Raw genomic sequence first — 22,793 nt, 5'->3', positions numbered from 1 at the left:
TGGCCCCGTATGTTCCCCATTAAGCCGTTTAGTTGAACCAGAGAGAGAATCATTTGATCGTCGAAAATCCACGGCTCTCTGTCCACGACATGGTCCAGACGCGGCGATTACTTTGATTAATTTTTATTGAAAGACGCTGAATCGTATGGGGGTTTTTTTCGTCGTGCTTTTATTCGGTGGATCGTTCAAAAAATTTCAGGAAAACGGCTACCAATCAGAGTGAAATTCATGGTCTGTGCTTCCATGGCGACCTAAATTTTTGATGACCCGTGGCATTACTGTACACTGTGTGTGTGTGTGTGTGTGTGTGTGTATGTACTCGGGCGGAGTTTGAATTTGCGTCAGTCACGGAACAATATACGATTCTACGATATCGTGGAACTGTATGTATGCATGTGTATACGTACATATACACTGTATTATTTGGCATGGGGACACACGGACCGGAAGTAGGTACGCATGTACCAAATTTTTGAAAATGATATGTCACGGCCACCGGTTGGCATTTTTTTTATTTTTATCCTTTTCCTATCTCTCCATTTTCTTATTTTATCCTTTTATATTACCTTATAAGCCTCATTGGAAGTATCCCATATTGAACCTATTTTTCCTACTTCGTTAATTAACACATTCCTTACCGGCTGTTAATTAATCGGGTTAGTAGATTCAGCGACCAACAGCCAAGGAATTATGTACTATTGAACAGTTGAATCACAGTAGCAAAATTATATTCATGAAAAAAAACAAGTATCCTAATAGAATAATGTAACAGCCTTTCGGGAAGTCACTATATTTATGCAACGGACGTCACCTCGACGATCGTGTGTATCCAGTCGTAAGACTCGATGCACGCCACGATCTCCAGTCGATCTTTAGGTTCCCTGTCCGTTGGTCACGCGGATTTCCTCGATTTTCGAAACATTTCAAACGCCTTACACTCCGAATATTGCTTCGTATTATCGCATAACGGTATAACCAACCCAACTGTGTATGTACTACATAGTCTGCTGATCGACGTCGAAACTTTCGAACGCAGCCGTCATTGATCCGCGCGTTACGTTCGAAGGGGGAACACGTCGGACAGCTTCGTTTCCTAAACGTCGTTGCTGTGAAGAAGGGAGGAAGGAAGAAAGGCTCGGAAGAGAACGTCAACCGAGCTGAAACTCAATTTCGCTGCCGGTTCGGCTCCCGTTGCGTTGTTGCGTGCACATCGGACGCGCGCCTCGGTTCGTTATTTACCGAGGAGCAGTCGATCGACGTTCTCGTCACCGAACAATCAGTCTCCCCGCTGCCCCGCGATTATTACCAAGTGTGAGGGAGAGGAGGATAGAAATACGCTCTCGTGTCGGGCAGCCGCTTTGTATCGCGTCGACGGTTCCACGGAAAATCCGCCGAACGTTCTCCGCGAACGAATATCGATCGTGTCGCGCCTTCTGACGAGGTTTAAGCCACGCTTTCGACCACCTTTTTGCTGTTCGTCCCTAGACAATTCGCCCTCGTGATCGTCATTCCAACGAAAATCGTGATTGTTGGAGCTAGAGAAATAATACAGTAAATCCATTGACATCAAAATGTGCCCCTCCTGAAACCAATCGATTTCGATTCTACCTACTACCAGTGAACCGTTTTTCGCTACGAATAATAACAGTCACGTAAATCGAAGTGGTAATAGATATAAGATTATGAACCACGTGTATAAATAATAATTTGATAAAAGTTTTCACATCTATTTGTTGTTTCAAAAGTCTATGAACGAACGTGTGAGTCACTGTACGTCGCGTACGTTACGCTCGGGGTTCGTTCGCGCCTGTGCAAAAAGTATCGAAGAAACCGTTCCGTTAACGAAAGCAAAACGGAAGAAAGACGAAGGAGAACGTGTACCTGGTAAATACGCTTAACGCATACCCTGAAAAATGTATCCGCGGGCATGCAAGTGCGTGCTTTCCTTGCTGGCGCACGTATTTCCCTCCGGCCGACACGAATCCACCTTATTTCATTCCCGATCGCAAGAATATATACGGCTCCGTCGATGAAAAATGCTCTTCGAGACGACTTCTTCGGTTGTTTCGTAACGCGAACGCGTCTTGTCTCTCGATGGAACGTTTTTTTATTCCCTTCGATTGTACGGCGGAAGGAAGCTTCTTGCTCCTCTCGAATAACAGTAGCACGATAATAATAATATATAACCTATTTGTCTTTCACGGAAACGTAGAACGGTCATTACAACCATGCCCTTAAAATATCGTAAATAATGGAACCCGTCAAACTTTCCCTGTATCGCGGTAGTATCTCTGTTTCTTCCCGACTGACTTCGCGGCGATTCATCGCCGGTTTCATCCGCCGTTTCTAGCAGTCCCGTATTCTTCATCTTGAAAACACAGAAACAGACGACGGAGGAGATAAATTTCGGTCTGGAACGGAAACCTCGTTAGATTTCGGATCTCTTCGTTTATCGTTCGAAATAATAAAGTATTCCTTATTCTGTCTCGCAGAACCCTATCAGTCTAATTACACTGTTCAAGAAATATTAACTTTTTCCTACCTCATAACCGTTATTAGACGTTAATGATGGATCTTTATGCGGATCTGAATGCGAATCTGTTAATCGTTTTGTCCCAGCACATGTGCAACATCAACATTTTCGACCTCAAAATAACAGGATATACAACATACATATACATATGTATACCAGTCTCATAATTCTGAAGTAACGATTTAAGGATCTGGGCGTTAATGGGTTAACGGTTATGAGGTAGAAAACAGAAATGAAAATTTCTTGAACAGTGCTACTAACGACCGAGCCTGTTCGCGACTCGTCTCTATCAAATCCCGCTATTAAAATTCGAAACACAGAAGAGAGATCGCTCGTAGTCGTTATCCATGTGCGTCTCCAATGGAGAGCAACGTTGAACCGCGAACCAGACTCGTACATACATATACGTACTTACCCAGCGCACTGCGTGGTTCTTCCTGATCAAGTCGCGCAAGAGAAAAAGAGGCGGAGCGGACTTAGGACGACGCGAAACCTCGATCGTTTTACAAACAAAGGCCGCGTGTCTCGCCCCCGTGGCATTGTCCACGGCCTTTCTCTTTTTCTTTCTCTCTTCCTCTCTCTCTCTCTCGAGATGGAGCACATCACCACCTTCTAACGCGTCTCGTCCTCTTTTTTCACCTCTCCTTTACGTCTCGGGCACAATCGGTGACACTTTGAACCCCAACATTCCTCCTGGCCCGTCTTCGTAGAATCTGCTCTCTGTCTCGAGCCTAGGCACACCGACTTTTCCCTTCTATTAAAAGAGAACCTCGCGCCGTTGTCGGTCGGACAATGCTGCGCAGCTGTGAGTCGTCCACGGTTAATTCCGTGCGAACGCGATTGCAAGTAACTCGGCAGTATTTCGTTGATAATGACAACAATACGTTTGCCTTTGTCGTGTTTATGGTACCTATGAGTCGTCGATCTCTTCTGCATTTCGAAATTAAGTTGCGGTTGATCCAAATGTCTGACATCCGCCGATCCATCGAAAGAAAAATTTGTTCGACGATGACCGTCGGACAAGATCGAGCACATTCACTCTATTCCCCGTCTCCTGTTTCATCCAGGAAGTCGAAAATCGGCGTAGAGTCGTGTTTCGTTAATCGGTTAGTCCTGTCTCGGGACAGCCGGCGAGGATTACGCGACCGCAACGAAAGTCGAGAAGCGTTCTTCGCGAATGAGAGGGAGAGAGAGTAGAAGGAATAATGAGAAGAGGAGGAATCGAAGGCTACCTGTTACTCGCTTACTCGAACGGCGATTTATAGACCTACGATCAATTTATAGCTTGCCGTGAATTATATCTAAACCAGTGTGCGCCATCGCGTTTACCCGCAAACGCCATTAAAAATTCATACCCCGTGGCACTCACCCTCTGCACGTTCTTCCGTGATCTCGATAATTCCTCTGAGACGTTTCCTAGTCGCGAAATCGTTCTCTCTCTCTCTCTCTCTCTCTCTCTCTCTCTCTCTCTCTCTCTATCTATCTATCTCTATCTCTCTGACGAAGCCTGGAGGCGAAAAAAAGAGGCGCAGAAATTGAACGACCTCCTTAATCTCCGGCCCCCGCAGCAGTTATGAATTTAAATCTGTTCGACGACTGTTAACCGCTCACGGTTTTCGGGAAGACGAGCACTTCCGGACAATATGTGAAAAATCGTCGTATCATCGATCCCTGTCCACCTGCGCGCATTCATCATCGACCGTGCTCTTCTACTCTTCTTGCCGTAAGCAGCCACACGAGTGAAAGGTTGAGGGAGGTCCTGGCCGATGGAGTGAAAACGAAGCCCTTCGGGATCGTTCACGGGCAATATCGAGATTACCGCGTCAGAGAGACACGGGGGCGCGACCTCGATGGATCAAGAGTTTCGGCTATCGAATAAAAAGTGAGAAGTTGTGCTATATACGCTTTTCGTTCGTTTTCTAACATATACAGGAAAATTGCAATTTTTTACAGGTGAAAAGAATTGTCAATGTAGTATATAGACAAAGAACAAATAGTCTCGTTGATTTTTTTTGTTGGTTGAATACACACAGGGGAATTTCAATTTTACAAGCGAAACAGAATTTCCTTTGGAATACATAGAGATGTGTATCGGAATGATTGTTCGATTGGATTGATTGTTTAGATGTCAAAGCGAAACCGTTGGATAGTATCTCCTTTTTCGGTATATTTAGAGCGTTTCCATTTGTCTCGAATTTCACGGAAATTCCACGGAATTCTCGTGTGATTCCAACCACGGTTTCTCTCCCTTCTTCACGATTCTTTGGGGATTCATTCAAGAATTAATCAGATTCACAGAAGTCGGACGCGATCGATAATGAAAATGAACGAAAACCGTCCCGAACAAAAGTTGTAGTCGTGTAAGTGTATACTCTAATTTCCCGCGAGTATTTCTACCGATCCAACGACCACCAAGCGTGTATAAGTTTCAGCTGTACGAAACGAGTAGACAGTCGTTCTAGGGAATTGAAATCGAGTATAGTATTACACACAGGAATTTCTCAAAATATTAGGTGTACAAATTAATTCGTAGCTTTCTTTTCATGGATTTGTTGTTTATTTATAGCCGGAGTTGAGAAATAGCGTCGATGATGTCGTATTTGACAGTAAATAGGGAGATGTATCGACGCGACGATTAACGCGTTGACGTCGCCGATGAGCACGAACCTCGTGGATTTCAGGCTGATTTACATTTCACGGAGACCTCGTAATAATTCCAGTACCTATATACCGTTCGATAATTGCCATGCGGTAGCCGGGTCGGGAATGGATAGACGTTCTGGGCCGGTTTCGAGTGCACTTCGCCCGTAGACAGTCCAATTAGAGTCGTTTTCGTTGTGGTTACGGGCGAATCGATTCAAGAGGAAACAGGAATCCTAGAAGGCAAGACAATTGGAGTCTCCAGTTTATCCGTATACATATAAATGATACGACTCGGGAAGGCACCTTGACGGCGATTTCGTGATCGCTTTCAGTACTCGATCGTTTCCGAACAGTGATCTGTTTATTCGTCCATGATTCCTGCTCAAAAATATACTCAGTCAAAGGTGTATTTACATTAACAATAAGACTCCCAAACATTGACAGTCGTATAACACCTAACACTAGTGAAATCTGTTGGCCCATCGAAACCCTTCCTTTTCGTTCAACCAGATTTTCACGTTCCTATCCACCGTGGTGTCATCATGAGCTTTTGCTATAGGTAGCGTTGAATTCGTCCTTCTATTAGCAACAGTGTGGTATTGAAAAAGCGATGTATTGACCTTGGAAAAACTCAAGGTAATCTTCATAGTTCTCTCTAAAAAAAAAATAAGAAATAAAAAAATTCAAATTGTATCCACCCGATGCGTCCCTTAAAATATTACATAATTCGTTAAAATGGTTTTTGATACAACCAATAGGTAAAGAGTTATTATAGAGAGTAATTTTTAGTGTCTCACCCTGTATAATGGCGTAGGCTCCATTGCGCGAATTAAAGTGGCCTGAACGCCCGGACAAGAGAACCTCCTGAATTAAAATACTCGGTCATTTTTCGTCGGCCCGTAATCATCGTATATTTCGACGATGGAACACAGACAGTTTTCATATCACGGTGGTCACAGCTTTTTAGTCGCGCCTCGCCGGCCATTGTAAAAATGCCTGGGAAACCGTATATCGAGAATGCTAGCCGCGTCCCGATCACGTCGCTTTCATATGGCGTTTGATTGTTCGCAAACCGACCCGGACACAATATCATCGTCGAATTATCATCTCTATCGCGGCGAGCCACGCGTCGTGTTCACGATGAATCGTGTGCCCACCTGCCCACTATATCCGACGACGCAGAGAACCACATAGAATATAGAATGTTCAATTTTGCGGGCGGCGACAGTGGTTTGTGGAAGAAACACCGTTCGGTTAATAGAATTTCCCAAGAACGTTTCCATCGTTAGAAATACCTGTCCATGTGATTTTGTGTCGACAACTATTAACTGCTAAAATCTTGATCGAATCGAGTGCCAGTGCCAGAACAATGGACAAGTGAATATATTGTGTTTTGTGTTTCTATGGTCAATAAGAAGCTTTATACAAAAATTTTGTCAACACTTCAGTTGTTAAAACAAAATATTCCTCTTACACAACAAAATTAGCACTTGAAGATTCGAGAGGTTCGACAGTTTTAACATCTTACAAAGTTTTGGATTCGAATTTCGAGAATTGAAAAATTAGATTTCAACAAACCCCTACCTACTTATTTACCTTGGACGTTATGAACCCATTAACAGTTTCGAAACGTCGTTCGACCTGGTCAAACGACTTCGTCTACGTTATCACAAAGACAGGAACACACGCCGCAGTTGAATATTCAAGGTACGTCCCGGAATTTCGTGAACGTGTATTCCGCGGAAACGCGACAATGTGTGCGAGGGATGGGGGGTTACGCTCGATCGAGCTATTTAGACCGCGGAGGCGTGGATTGCGAACTGCGGGGGATATATATCGGAAGACGAAAACGTTTTGCGGCGAGTTTAACGGACCGTGATTGACTTGGATGTGTGTAGGACAGGGAGTCGAGCAGGAGGAGGAGGAGGTGGTGGTGGCTCGAAAAGTTCCGACAGATTCGCGCTCCATTTCGTTCCTCGAACGAATCGTTTCCGAGCCAAAATCCACGTGGACGGTTACAGGTTCCTCGTGGAGAAGACGTTTTCCGTTGAAGCTCGAGCTTTGTTATACGCGTCCTAAATCCGGTACAGATGGATCTGTCTGATGCTGAAGAAACCCTTTCGGATAGTCTCGTGGGAAGCTCGTCGATATGAACTTTATTGTGCTAAAGTCTGTCGGCATTCACTCTTTGTGTTCCACTCGTCGTGTTTTATCTACCATCTTCCGTTATTCCAACGTGAAATATGAATTTTTCTTTGAGGTATCCATTTCCTCTCCGTCAGTATATCTGCCGTTAGGATTTAATAATAATGAATTTTTCGTGCAATTATATTGTATCTACAATTGAGGCCATTGATGGAAAAAGACACATTATACATTTCAACTTATAGACTAAGGCTTCCTTAAAGAAATTGAATATTTGTTTATTTTTCTATTTAATTTGGCGTATTTCTCATTTATACAATACACAAAAAAATCGTAAACTTGGCAAATAATTACCTATATTTAATTAAATAAACAAAACAAGACGACTTTTTTACGATTTTACCTCATTCATGGAAAAATTGGTTGTGTATCCACACAACAAAATTAACACACAAATATTACCTAGAAATCATGACGTCTGTTTTCGGAATTGGTTTTAATTGCATTACTTTTCATTACATAAGTAATACTCTAATGAAAATTTCGAAGTTGATTTTCTCAAAATAGTACTTTTGGCGTACTTCTTCCACCAATGGCCTGAATTATATTATCGTTATATTATTTATTGATAATGTCACGAATTTCATCGATAGATCCAAGTAGATCAAGAAGGAACACCTCCTACGTCAAAGATCCCCACCGTGCACACCGCGGTATTTCTCCCTCGAGTCATCGAGCACTTTTTCCACGCACCGTTTTCTCCGTGAATTCTCGCGGTTCCCCCTGTACAGCCAGAAATTTCAAGGTAAATTCGAGAGTAGACGATCGTGGAGCACCCTCGTGTTTCTAGGTCGCGACGGAAGGGGATCAAGACACGAGACCACACGCTTTCGCGTGGGCGGTCCTCGATCATTCGACGCTTATTTTTAGAGGAGCACAGAAGTCAGGACCGATAGTCCCCTCCCTTTCACGCCCGCTTAATCGTTCCCGATTCCCCGTCGCGTCGTTTCCGTTGTACCTCGACGACCACACACCGCGCCCCTCTATTGATTTCGGATACACTCGTTTAATAAACGGTGACTACGCGCCCCCACCGAAGCAACCCTTCGAAAACTGACATTGTCCCGTCGTCCATTTTCGAAAAAGTTCGACGATACCGTGCAGTGGTCGCGAAAAATCATTCACAGCGTGACGATGTGTGTTAACTTCCAAAAGAAAAATCGCTGACTGAAAGGATTAACGTTTCCACGTGACCAGCCGCGGGAAACTGAAGTTCGAGACACGGTCCCGTCGTCGTCGTCGTCGTCGTTTTTACACAACCACTGTTAGTATAATAGAAAAACGATTGTTCTACAAAGGAAATGTTGTTACGGTTATTCAACATCCGCCTTAATAGATGTACTTCGGCCAAATGTCCACGTTTTTACCTACCTCTGGTGGAGGAAGTAATTACTAGTCGTATAACGACGTTCTCAAAAATTCATGGGAAACCCACGGATTCGCTCCCGATGGCTCGTAATCGATAAGTTCAAAGGTTCGAGCGTTGTGCACGCGCGGAAACGGGAAAACCAATTATCCGAGTTAAAGCGAAAACTCCCAGAGTCACGGAATCGTAAACGGTCGCCTGCACCCCCTTCACCTTGTTAATTTCCCGGAGAAGAACCTGGACCATTAACGTTAATCTCGGCCACGCGATGATGATGAGCGTCGTTTGAACCGAGGATAAGGTCACCAAATCCTTGGTCGGAAGATTGCATTCAGAAACGGTATTCCCCCGAAATTAAGGCGGAAACACGCGGCCGGGCGAGCAGACGCGAGCAGAAACGGCCACTTTCGAGCGTCGTCGTTTCGCCCACGAATGAAAGCGTTGCCTCGCCGTCGTCGAGCAAACGTCGAGATGGGAGAGGGAGGGAACTTTGCCGAATCACGCTTCGTTTCCGGGTCCTTTTTTTCACGAACGTAAATTTCTCATTGGGGACAACTCTAATCCTCTCCAGTGTGTTCCAACCGCGTTATTCTCTCCATCGTCGTCGTTTAAGAGGCCACTCCGAGTGGAAATTCAGCTTTGGCCCGCTCGTTAGAAACAAACATCAATGAGACACTTTGATACATGCTTGTCGAGGACATTTTATATAAGCGAATTTTGGGGAGTTGGCAGTCTAGTTGTAATATAGAAGTCTGTGGGTGGATCCGTAAATTTGATGAAAATTTCTTCATTTATTTACATCTACTTGAACAGAATATACATATAGATTTCAAAATGTTCGATTACTTGAGGTAAAGAAACGTCTATATGAGCTGGGACATTTCTTGTTAATCTTCTTATAATTAACAAGAGTGGCGTTACTGTTCACTATAGAGCCTCTCGTTCCTTCCATGCCTCATGAAAAAATACAAAACAAATTGTTTTTTTATTATATTAAATAAGCACCGTTGTAGTGCACCTTCTTGTGAGCTCGTACCGATAATTCTACCTGTCCTAATTGTTATAACATGGAAGCAGCATGGCTACCGTAGCTCTATCGTTCACAGAACGTACAATTACAATGGTACATGCAGGTAACAAAGTAGGGAGGGATCAGTTACGCCGCACAATACTCGAACGATGACAAAGAATCAGGACGAGTTGAGTTGCATTTTAATTGACGTAGCCGTAATGGAACAGAATAAAATGGAGAGACGGGCCGATTCTCACCGCCGACGATGAGCATTACTGCACTCGCGACACGAATCGTTAATTATATCATCGTTCTCCTCGACCACTCGTCCGTCCATGTTCCCGTACATACTCTTCGATTTCCAGAGACTCGGTTCCGTTGATAATACCTGGACACATACGTGTTAAATTAACGCAAAATCTTCCCCTATTTTAGGGAAGCTACGTTTGCGTCTTCCCACGACCTGGGACCACTGAATAGAACCGAATAAACGGAAACTGTGGCACGAAAACCAGCAATTAACGGTGGAAAAACGAGGGGAGAGGGTGAAGAGAGAAAATAACATCGGAGAGAGTCAGGAAAAGTGCGTCGTTCTCATCGTGTTCTTAATTAATCCCCCACACGTGATTAAACGAGTTGTTCGCCGATGGAACCGCGACGGAAACGCGGCGACACGGTGGACGAATCGGTGTCGGTAAAAAAGATTGTTCTCGTGATCAATTGAATCGTGGACGCAAAAGAACACAAAATAATCGCGAAACCGTCGACGGGCACGATGCTGGCGTGCGTATATCCGGCGGAGAGCTTCAACAAGTCGAAGACCGTGACGGTGAAGCTCCGTCACGGCCGATCGAGGAGACGGATGAAACTCCTCTCGGTGAAGGAGAAATCGGTGGCGGATGCCAGGGTGTCGGAATGCAACGTGAACGCTAAGCTCGGGAACGAGGTAAGACCCCCCCCCCCTCTTTATATTACCTGGTGTGTTTCTCCCTCGCGTCGACGAAAATTTGGACGAGAACGCGCGACGACGCCTCCTCGTCGCTAGAATGTTTCTACGTACACGTTCGTGACGTGTGTACACGCTGATAACGCGTTTTCGAGGGATTAAGTACTCTATTGGCCTTGGGCGCTGTTCAAGTCGTATCATGGTATCTATGTACTATTTGAAAGAAAACAAAAAGTCAAGAGGATTGTTCATTAGTATGAGTTTGGCCATAGCAAAAATCTGTCTTTTTTTCTATTTTTTTTAAACCTCTAAAAAACACATGAAGAAATCGATGGTCACCTCTCAAAATGCCGCCATTCATTTTAATTGTCGACTTTTTTTCACAAACTCATCCTAATTAAGAGTTATGATCATCATCCTAATGTCTATATTTTTCTATCGATAGTTTAATATATGCCATTCGAAAACACTTTATATAAGTTAGCAGTCTACTTACATACTATAGAATACAGAAGTCTGGACTAAGTAAGATGAAAATGTCGGATACTTTGTATTACTTCGTATCAAAAGAGTATCGATCTGTAGATATATTTTCGGTGCATGGTTTCACGGAACTTGTTCGATATCTCCCAGGAGTTCGAACACGCTTTACTCTGGCCAGCCTACGGAACTTCGAAGACGCGGGCTGAGAGGCTCTCGACTTCATTAGCTATTCGACGATAAAACGGAGGAACAAGTAGGACGACAAGTAGGCGCATGGGGTGGGGAGACCGTCATAGTTTACCCGTACTACATCGGATAGTTCTGTCGACTAAATAATAGTTACGGGCACTTAAACTGTCGCTGGATAACATTGTATGACTGGCCCACGGGAATCTGGATTGCCCCGCAAGGATTATTTCGATTAAATTCGCTCGGTATTTATGCGTTTCCCTGAGAAACTGCCTCCTCCCCTGCCTCCCTCCCTCCCTCCCCAGGTCCCTTCGTCGACGATTTTCCTTAATTATCACCGCTGGAATTACCGTGTCTGGCTCTCTTCCAAAATCGTCGCGCTTCCCTTATTACATTGTCTGACGACGGTGTGTAACGGATGAATTCACACGAAACTCTATCGTGTCTCAATAGACTATACAGGGTAAGTCAATAAGAACCACTATTTAAAATAACTCATTACCTATTAGTTGTATCAGGAACCGTTTTAAGAAATTATATAGCATTTTAAGAGACGCTTGAAATGGATGCAATGCATCTTTTTCTTATACCATCATGCTATAAGTCGTTGAATTCGTCCTTCTATTGACAACGACGTGATACTAAAGAAAGGATGCATTGACATTGAAAAAACTCAAGGTCATCTTGATATCTCAAAATGAAATAAAATATAAAAGAATCAAATTGTCTCCGACCAATAAGCATTCCATAAAATGCTACATCGTTTATTAAAATGTTTTTCGATTCAACCAATAAGTGACGAGTCATTTTAAAAGCAGTTCATATTGACTCACCCGGTATACGGTATATGCAGGCGATATTCCAGTTACAGCGGACAGTCAGCGAACGGGGGCTATATACCCAGTGGAGAATACACCTTGGACTAATTTTGCAGGAGCGGCGACATCCACGGAAATGTGCTTCTCTTGCCCCCCCCCCCCCCCGTCCCAATCTCACGAAACAACATCAGGAGATCATCGAAACTCGAAAAAAAACCACGGAGGAATGGCTTCTCTGCTGTATAAAAACACGATCTTTCCGTTCGAGAAATTATTCGTCGCGAAGCGTAACGAGCTCGAAGAGATTTAACGCGCAAATCTCCTTGGGTAGAGGGAGGATGAAGAAACGGGCGCATAGAACCGGAAGAAATGGGCGCATAGAACCGGAAGAAATGGAGCGCGTGTTGCCACGCGGAATCTTCTGGCGAACGATGCGTGAACGGGAAAAAAAAAGAGTAAGACACATTTTTCATTCCAAGCGTGCGCGAGTTTTTTGCAACGAAAGTCCCTTCTTTTCCCTTCGCAAGGTTGGTAGGAAGATTTGATGTAAGTCCGAAGCGTGGAAACGCAGTAGGCAGCGAACTCTGCCGTTCTTTCTTACGCTGCGAGCAACATTTTTTCTCATTATCGCCGCTGGGAAAGAAAAAAGGAGGATCGTGGAGTTTGAAGGATTTAACATAGAATCGTCGAGACAAAGCGGAAATTTCGAGGCTTTTTCCAAGGATAGGATTCTAGCAGTGAGAATAAAAAAACATGTAACACTCATCCGCCCCTTCGCTTGAATTTAACAGATTTTTCTCCTAAGAAATGATATTATTTCCTCATATGTAGATAAATGTATCGGTGACTCCGTGACTCTTATTTCAAAGGATTTGCAAATTTAACTATGTACCTCTTGATTGTACACTGGGTGAAAACCGTAAAACTACCCTAAAATTTTCAGTTCTTATACATGTATTGTAGTTAACATAGAAACGAACCAAGTATGCCGTGTCTGAAATCGTGTTGAGATATAATGTGTTTCCATGAACGGACAGATTATATTCCTTGGAAAAACAATTGGTTCGTTTTTATTTTAACCACAATGCATAAAAATTGAAAATTTTAGGATGGTTTTATAGCCATGCCAAGCAGTGTATGCATTTTTTTCCGATGTGTTTATTTGACACCGAGGGACAAATTAAGTTGGTAAAATGAGGGATGGATAGGGGTTCTTAAGAGCAACAAAGTCGATTCACTTCCTAGTTTCTTTTCCTTTTCTAGGAACTGTAGAAATCCTTTGCACAATCTTGTGTGAATTTTCATTGTTAAAGTCAGCTTGAACTGCAAAACGAAGGAAAAGAAAATGCAATGCAGAGGATAAGCGTTAAACGTGTTCGATCTATTGGCCCTGACTTGGAAGAATCGCGGCTGGATTCTCACGTTTATCCAACGGCAAAGCGACTCTTACGGGTCCCTGTACACCTCCAGCCCCGATAAGGAACAATCAGAGCTCCAAAGGAGCCGCATCCTGCGCTTCCACGAATCATAATTCACGCGAGTGGAAGAGTGTCCACGGTCGAGTAGCCGAGATTGAATGTGTCTCTACCTCTACACCGATCGTTTCCTTCGGAACCAGCACGCTTGCATCCCCTATGCCCTGTACGTAGGTATGTATATTTACGAGGCACGAAGGTTCAGCAAGAGAAGCACACGGTGCAGCGTTTTCTGCGCTGGTCGGTCGCGTTGAAACGCCGAGGAAATTTGTGGGCTCGATGAAACCCTCTCCTCTCGTGGTCTTGCACACCCGGCTCTCGGTTATTTATTCAACCCCTGGTTTATTTTATCGCCTCCCGCCTTGGGGAACCTTTTACACGGGTTACTCGAGTTTTATGTTTTCGATCTGTGATACGACTTTGATTCTGTGTTACGGAAATCTGGCGAGGATAGACGACGGAATATGTTGGATGATCGATGCAGCAAATGAACGAAGACAAATTTACACTTTGGATGTTTATCGCGTCCGAATCACACACAATCCATTCGATTCGTCTTGTTGCCTACTCGTGTTAATTCGCAACAGACACGAAACCATTGTTCCAGTATCTTAATTAACACGTTGACCGCCACAGTGAAAAAAGCCGTACGTTACCAGATACACTTTATTACGATTCTTTTTTCTAAGTCATAAATCGTCAAAAATATTATGTGTATAGTTGATAGAGGCTGTTGGTCTTGTTTCAGATTGTACCGCGATATTAATCTTCCGAACAAAATTTCGTAATGGTACTTAAATACTTGAATCTCCTTCCAATGTAGGTACTGCGTATCTCCCACTTTTTTGGTGAGGTAATAGTCAAAGCGTGTTACAAGTAGCAAAAGGTGCCCAAGGACGAGGATAAATATTTATTAACTGAAGCATCATAGCCCCTCCTGATTTCTTAAAAAAGGAAATAAGTCTATTTGCAAACATAAGAATCCTGTGTTTGTAGCGATCACTGCAAGTGCAGTCTTTGTCTGCGCGGAATCGTTCGATAGCACATGAGGGAGGGATGGATAAGGGTTTATATATACATATATGTATACATATATGTACAGTATAAATCAGTCTTTATCACTACCACATTTTATTAGCCGTCGAACGGGAGCGCGCTATTTGTTCGAAAGAACGCGTGGGAGAGATTGAAATTTTAATGGAGTCCGGGGGCTGCATTGCTGAATCCAATTCCTCCGATCGCCGGTACCGGGGAGCGTTTAATTACGAAATTGCAGCCCCTCAACCCCCACCCCATTCGCGGGGGCAAACGGAGCGGTTGAAACGGTCGCAGTAAAAGTTTAATAGGTCTCAATGAAACTTCGGTGCTCTCTCCCCTCGATCCTTTTGCTCGAAGACCCCCGGTCGCGTTCGTCGTGTTGCCTCGGAAACAAAGAACGCGCTAGACAGAAGAGGTGTCCCGCTCGTTGCACCATGTTGGGTAGCCGGATATGTTCCAGATGATACCAATTAAAGGAAAACCAGCCGCGGCTAATCCCTGGAACCGTTACGATCATACGTTTCCTACTCTCGTCCGTTAGTCTCGTAGACAAGATTACGATGCACGGTTTTCGCAATCGAATCGATCTTCGTGAATATGATATTCGTTACTTCTTCGAGAACTACCGGTATGATGAATGGAGCGAACAACGGATGAAATCTGCTCCTCGAACATGAAACTGGACCACGTGATCCAGGAAGAACGTACATACATACATTGAATTCAGAACACTTGGGTCGTGAAAATTCCGCTCGAAGATGAGAGTTTCCGGGACAAAGGAACGCGAACGAAGAGAAAGACACGGCGCGGTGAGATTCGCCGGTAGCACTCCTCGTTGTCGTCTCAAGGCGGGTTTTCGTTGACGTGTATACGAAGCTTACCACCGAGAGTCCTTGTCGCTGTGGAATTCGAAGGGCCAGGTCGGCCTTGGGATTCTACTTGGTATCGGCGGGGGCCGGTCCTCTCCAGATGGTGCACGAGGTCAAGCAAAAAGAACCGCTGAGCGCCGAGCGGGGACCTACCTCTGTTCCTCTTGCTGTTTACCTTTTTCTACAGCGTTATACCTCCTTCCCCCACCATATAATAGGCCCCCCTTCCGTTTTTCCATTTATTTCAACTGCGATGAAGATCGCAAAATCGCGTAATCCACAATGCTTCGAACATCAACGCTGTCTTTCCGACTCTTCTTGTTGCGAAATGGCAGGCTGACATTTCGAACAGTCTACCTCCCGCGACATCGACCAGTAAGGGTATCTACGTATATACACGCCGTTGTTTCGTTGTGTAATCGCGATTATCGTTCGGGGCCTGTATATCGTTGGAGACGAGATGAGTCCAACGTGAGAGGTTTCGATTCCGTTGCCGCGTTTTGAACAGGGTCTGGCTGAATGATATACATATAAAACCTGGAAAGAGAGAGAGAGAGAGAGAGAGAGAGTTCATCTAACATACTCCGTGCGCGGGAGCGATGAAAGATCGAGAAAGCTTCTTTCAGAGGAACGTTTGTAAACTTATCCGACAACCACGCGATCGACCACAAATCCCTTAACTTTCGGCTAGCCCCCGGATACCCCATTCTTTCGACACAGGATCGCTTCGAAACTCCCGTCCGAACGGCCGGGAAAAGCTATAGAACCGAAAAATGATAGAGAAAGAAAATAATTCCAGTAGTCGAACAGCTGAATACCTTTCTCTTGGAGTCACAAAGGCTATAAATAATCCTTAAAAATGGTATAAATGACTGGTATTCAGGTTAATTGTGCGCAGTGTATGTCTTTATTATTGGTTGCATCGAACAAACGTTTTAAATGAATTACATTACATTTGAAGGAACTTATCAGACGGATTCAATTTAACTCTTCTATATTTCATACTTTCGGAGATATCAAGGCAAACTAGAGTTTTTTCAAAGTCAATGAATTTTTTTCAGTCCTTCGTTGTAACTGATAAAAAGGACGAATTCAAGGTCCTATAATAAGGTGACGTTGAGTAGCGTCGAAAAAAATTCATTGATATTGAAAAAATCGATCCCCCCTAATAAGAATCGAAGCTTCTTCGAGCGGCCAAATGGTCTCTAAATCAGCAGTATTCCCTGTGTACATATATGTATATGTACAGGTAACCGGTCTATTACTGACGTGCTCTTAATTCTGTTTCAGTTACCAGTGGGCGGGGGTGGTGCTGTGCTGGTGCTCAGCGAGCTTGAAAGCATGGCGGCCAGGCAACAGCGGGAAATTGCCCAACAGAGGCGCCTCCTGGAGCAGAGAGAAGCCCGTCTGGCCGTGCTTCGAGGCGCACAGGTGAGAGGTGGAGAACCACACAATCCCCCCTTCGATCTTTCTCTCGACCTTGCTCGAAACGCGGAAATCGTTCTGGAAATTGCTCGACAAAGCTCCCGTAATATCCCCTCTCTATCGTTTGGTCTTGTTCCTGATGCGTCCGCCCATCCGGGCCCGGTGACTATCATCGTTTCCGTCGCGATTCCAGACGCGTCTTTTCCTCGTTCCCCGTTCGAAATCGCGCCTCCTCTCCTTGACCCTTGTGTTATCTCCTTCGAATTCGGTACGTTTCGATGAACGCGCGTCCAGAACGTCCCGTAATGGTGCTAAAGTGTCGTACCGAATGGGATGCACACTGGTAATGAGGGGAACCGGAAGGGCCGTAAAGGTTTGAACCGCTGCGGGATGAAACGGTTATGGGCTGCTGATTGCACATGATATCATTCCGGGGGAATGATTCGGACGGTTTGGTAGAATTGTAGGTGACCCTTGGAGGTTCGAGAACATGTTGGATAACAGATACACACCGGAACGATACTGCATTGTTGTTCACCGAACATTAATGATTCTTGAGTTCTTAAGATTTCATATAAACAGGAATATGTATATACAGGAATATATGTACATGTATCATACATGTATCAACTTTTTTTTTTTAATTAAATTTAGCTGGATTGGAAAAATACCGTACTGTGCGGAGGCAATTTAGTGTGATTCTTGTGTCCACGTGACCGCGGGAGGACGCGAGCGCGAAAATCGAGAGCCCCTACTCGAGCGCCCGCAGCTTTTGCGGAATTTATAGCGACTCGTAATGAAGCGTAATCGCTGCCTGGAGCTCAAGCGGGCAATGAATATTTAGGGCAGGGGACGCGTATTTAAGTTCTAATCGAGAATTATGAGCACGACACCCGAACACTCGTTGCTCCGAATACAATCCCCTTGTGGCCGACTGCTGATGCACCGTTGCTCTGCTGAACTAAATCTGTTTATCCCACTGACAACCGGCCGGGTCTTGAGCTTCGTAACTATCGCCGTCTTTTAATGAGTTGTAAATAGATTACTTCAAAATGTGTTTTCGCGAACGATCGTCACCCTCGACCATTTTAAATTCCATTTACCGCGATCATGTCTATCAAGTCGTGTCTTCTCAAGGATCATGCTGATCCTCTAATTTATTCCCTTTGTTCCTCGATGATCGCGGGAGACCTACGGCAAAAGCCCTCGATGAATTCGTTAGAGAATTGCCGAGAGGGGGCTGTTCGGATTAAATGCGATTTTAATCGTACAGTCCACTCGACTCTCTCTCTCTCTCTCTCTCTCTCTCTCTCTCTCTCTTACTCCCTACACCCTTTTACGAGCCTAGTTGAGCGCGTAACGCGCCGACCGGGCTAGATTCTTCCCGAAGATGACGTGAGAGCTCCGCTTCTTGTCCCGTGTACGCTTAGCTCTTGACAGAATGTGTCGAGGACCGGCGGATTAACGAGCGAAGTGTCTCTTCTTCTACGATATTAACGAGATTAAACGAGACTGGTTGCACATATGTATACATATATATCTGCCTGGCTCCTTGATACGAGACAGGCTGATCGCATTAGCCCCGTGTGTTTAACGGATCGTTCCGTCCAGGGAAGAGAAAACGGGGGATGATGGGATTCAAATGAAGTGTCTTGAAGAAGCTTGTTAGATTCAATTTTACTGTATGCGTATGTCTGATCAAACGACGACCAAGTATTCGTCCATCAGTCAAGAAAGTACGTTTTATGGTTCGTTAGTGTGCGCATTCATCGACGAAGACGCGACAAATGGCAATCAGAACGGAAGCTCAGGGAGCATTCTGGTACATTTTTGTTTTTTGCAACCGTCGCCATTCTAGTAAAAGGACCTGTTAATTAATTATAACACAATTGCCAGAACGTTTGGAGAAACTCCTCCAAGAGTTACCGCGCAACGTTCCAATGTCCCGTTCGCTCCCATTTCTGGCCACCGATCTCCAGCAGCAAGACCTCTGTATTCTCCAACTACATAGTTCTTCAACATCAACGGTATAAAGTGAACCCATAACTCGTACCGCGATTCCACTTCGCGAAACCTCTTCCAACGATACGATTTTCCTTCCGACTCCAAAGCACCAGGCCATTTCGACGCCCGTTTTTCCATCATCGGTCACCCCGATAAAAGAGACCATAGGTCCATCACCCAGTGACCAGAAGAACCGCGTATCCATGGCTTCAGACACGCGTGTATGATTCAGGCCACCGAAGAAGGTCTTCATTTCGTGAATGTCTCGAAAGTAATAGGGGGATCCAATGACCAAAGCACACTCGAGCAGGATTTCCAGAGGACCCTGAATGCCGTAATCCTCGCCGATGAACTCGATACTTTACCGCGCCTGCCAAGATGGAAACTTTCATTCGGATCCTCGGCTGATCTTACCATCCGCTCTTCGTTCCGGCTGCCAGCGGCTTAGCCGAACGCAGTCGTGGGGACTTTTTACCCAGGGGGCCGACAATGTGCACCACGAAGTCGTCAGGAGGATCTTATTTTGTCGTCGTTGAAAGGCCTGTCGGGTAATTTCGAACGTTCCGGATTACCGCATTACCTCCACGGAAGCTGAAAGCTGTCACCCATCCCCCTCCGATTTCGAGGAACTAATCGAGCAAGTTAGCCGTCCTCTAGAGTCTCTCGACGGTTAGGGAGCATTCTCGGCTATTATCACGATTCATAACGAATCCTTTTCATAGACATAATATATGTAGAATGTATAGACTTCGCGTCAGCCTGGGTCGGCTTCCCAACTTTAGAAAGAGACAGGTTGCTTTCGGAGAACTTGCTTTCTCTTTCTAATATAGCTAAGTCAACTACTCAAAACCCAGACTCCAGAACCTCACTCCCTACCACTTATTAGATTTTAACTCTTTCTAAACTTAAGACGCCCGTTTTCAGAGAGATGCGCAGTCTATTCTTGTACATATATGTATAATCCAGAATCCTGTTTCGAAAAAGTAACGCGATTGTTTCCTGTTTTCTACTCCGTCATGGCCGGTCGTTTAACGGTGTGCGTCGGCAACCACTTCCGAAACAAGAAGCTCGTTTCTGAGACGGGGAAGAGATGGCTCGTTTCGTGCGGGGGTCGCTTTGTTAAAAAGATAAAGGGGTAACGGCGGGAGGAGCCCAAAGCCTCGTTTTCGAACGTAATGTCATAGTGCGGGGACAAACGGCCTCTCTTTTAGTTGGACGCTCCCGCTTGAAATATTCTACAGCCACGGTCCTTTTTGTCCCGTTCTCATCATCCTCCTCCTCCTCCTCCTCGTTAGACTTGTATTCACTTTGCACGAGAGCCCCACGGTATTCCGTCGTCGTTGCGTTTCGCCCCGTTATTCACACAGCCCCTCTCTTGTTTACTTGTTCCAGGAGCCAGCACAGCAGGACAAGCTCGCCAGATTGAGGCACAGGCTGGACCAACAACAGAGCAAGCTGAATCGGTTGCGATTGCTCAGATCGCAGACCGACCAGTCGCGTGCCAACAACGCCACGCTGAGTAAGTCGATCTTGATCAATTTTCCGTTACCACGCAATTTTCTGTCATTGCTGCGATTATCGAAACTTTGAATTCGAGACTGTCTCTGCGCTCGAAGCTCTCTCTCTCTCTGTGCCTTCGAAACTGTGTCTATGGGTTCCAAACTTCACTTTCCAGCGGTAGAAAGAGATTGGTTAGGGCTCGATGCACAATAGACGTATCTATCTTATTGGTTTCATTTTCACAAGGATACCACCTAGGAAGGATCAAGATAAGCGGTTCGTGAGATTTTTTCGATTACTAGTCCGGAATTGCAACTACGCTTCAGCTCACAAGTATCTACTATACTAACACTTACCGAATACATACATATACAGTAAATGTTACGAACCATTACGAAATTTCGGAAAGTCTAAAACAAATACAGTCTAACAAATACTAACCCTTTAACGGTCAAACCCTTGGATCATTATTTCAAAATTATGAGACTGCTACAGGTATGTGTTGTACATATACTGTTACAGTATAACCTCGATGAGTGTTCGAAGGCTCCTCGGCATTGAACATTTAATATTTCATAAACTAATGGCCATATTCGGCTAAAACAAATATCATTGGCTTCAGAATTCCAAGCTCTATCACTATGCTAAACCTCGTTAAGAATGGTTCTTACGATTATTTCTGGTTTAATTTGCGAACGAACATGCCTTCCCAAAACGAATTCTCTTCTCTCCCCGACCACGCCGCGACGTCCCACAATTACGCTCGGCAATCATTCGACCGCTCCGTGTGTACACCGTTCCATCTAGGATAGCCTATAAAACGAGCAATGATAAAGTCCGTTAATCCAATTCACCGTAGTCCCGGCTCGCTTTGTGCCAGCAGCCGGTATATTGCGTTCGAAAGTGAAAGTTCGATCCCCCGCGGTTGTGGCCGGAACGAGCACGGACGTCGAAGGAAATACCTGGACGGGGCCAGGGGGACCGGGGACAGACGGTGATGGGGGAATAAAGAGGAATTCTCCGGCCCAGGAGAGAGAGCCCTTTTGGTACCCGGGCACCGTGAATATCAATATCGTTCGAGCCGCTTGGAACCACCCAAAGGGAGAGAGAGAGAGAGAGAGAGAGAACGGAAAAACCTCGACGGTATGTATCTCGCGTTTCGACGAGATCCTCGTTCTCTCCGTGGCGAGATACGCATCGAAGGGAGAGGGACGCAGGAATCCACGTAATTTCCAGAAAGACCGAATGTCTCGTAAAAGGATATCGAACGACTGCGTCGAGGAATATCGAATTCAATAAAGATTCCCGTGAACAAAATGGTCCCATCGAACTCTCGATGGTCCTGGCTCGAGTGGGAAATGATACATCCCGGTCCGTTTACGGCAACATCCACGCAGTTCCTTTTGGCTTGGTCCTGGTATGACCGAACCTGTAACATTTTCTTGGAAATATGTTCTCCGAATGTTAGGTTTTAGAGAGTGCTTAAGATATGATTTGTTCGTCGAATTGTAGATATATAAGAGACGATTTAATTTGATAACAAATTACACACGTAGTAACTTGAGCAAAATATTGACGTCTGTTTTGACTAACCACCTGGTTTCTGGTGTCGTTCTTAACCATTTCATTCCCACTGTTGCCATATCGTCGCTCTAGTTCTTAATTGTTCTATCTCCGCTAATTTCTAAACTGTGAAAACTGAGTTTACAGTTCACGAAGTTTAATATTATAGAAACAGGAAAGTCATGAAATAATCAAACACATTATAATATCATCTACTGAATATTTAATTGCGAAAGAAGTTGCGGGTAACCACCTTCGCGCGAGTCCGCTCGTTGAAACTTTCAAACTCCCGCAAATTCTCGAAATTCCAGCCGACTAAAGGGTATAATACAAGAACCTTCTTCTTCTTCGTTAAAGGGATCCATAATTTCCTTCTGTCGATTCTCCGTATAATTCGGAAGGCGTTTCATCCGCGTTCAGGAGCTGCAGCGAACCAAACGGAATGAAATAGAAGTGACCATAATCCGCCTAGATTCCGAGGCTTCGTGGATGACGCAGTTTATTTAAAAGAATCCTCCTCCAAATTAAACGACCCAGCCAATGACGGATTCGTGGTGCAAGCTTTAATTAAAAGAAGCTTTTTCCTGCGAGCGAAAAACCACTACCTCGTGCGTCTCGTGTGGCAAGCATCGAATATATTGTACATATGTACGTACATATCACGAATTTACGCTAGAAAGTTGAAACGAAAATCGTCTACCACCTCTTTTCTTGCCCCCCCCCC

General features: G+C 44.8%; 1 protein-coding gene across 1 annotated transcript in view; it reads left to right on the top strand.

Moving 5' to 3' along the window:
• The window catches only part of LOC107193530 (putative mediator of RNA polymerase II transcription subunit 26), a 47,842-nt gene that overhangs the window by 7,969 nt on the left and 17,080 nt on the right, over positions 1 to 22,793 (top strand). Inside the window, exons 2-3 of the mRNA XM_015582996.1 lie at positions 16,868 to 17,008; positions 20,399 to 20,525. Of these exons, the coding sequence (XP_015438482.1) occupies positions 16,868 to 17,008; positions 20,399 to 20,525 (268 nt within the window). The remainder of the gene's footprint in view (positions 1 to 16,867; positions 17,009 to 20,398; positions 20,526 to 22,793) is intronic.

The sequence above is a fragment of the Dufourea novaeangliae genome, unplaced genomic scaffold (assembly GCF_001272555.1).
Source record: "Dufourea novaeangliae isolate 0120121106 unplaced genomic scaffold, ASM127255v1 scaffold6, whole genome shotgun sequence".
NCBI classification, from domain to species: Eukaryota; Metazoa; Arthropoda; class Insecta; order Hymenoptera; family Halictidae; genus Dufourea; species Dufourea novaeangliae.
The sequence above is the reverse complement of the archived record's forward strand: the minus strand, read 5'-3'. Positions and strand labels throughout refer to the sequence as shown.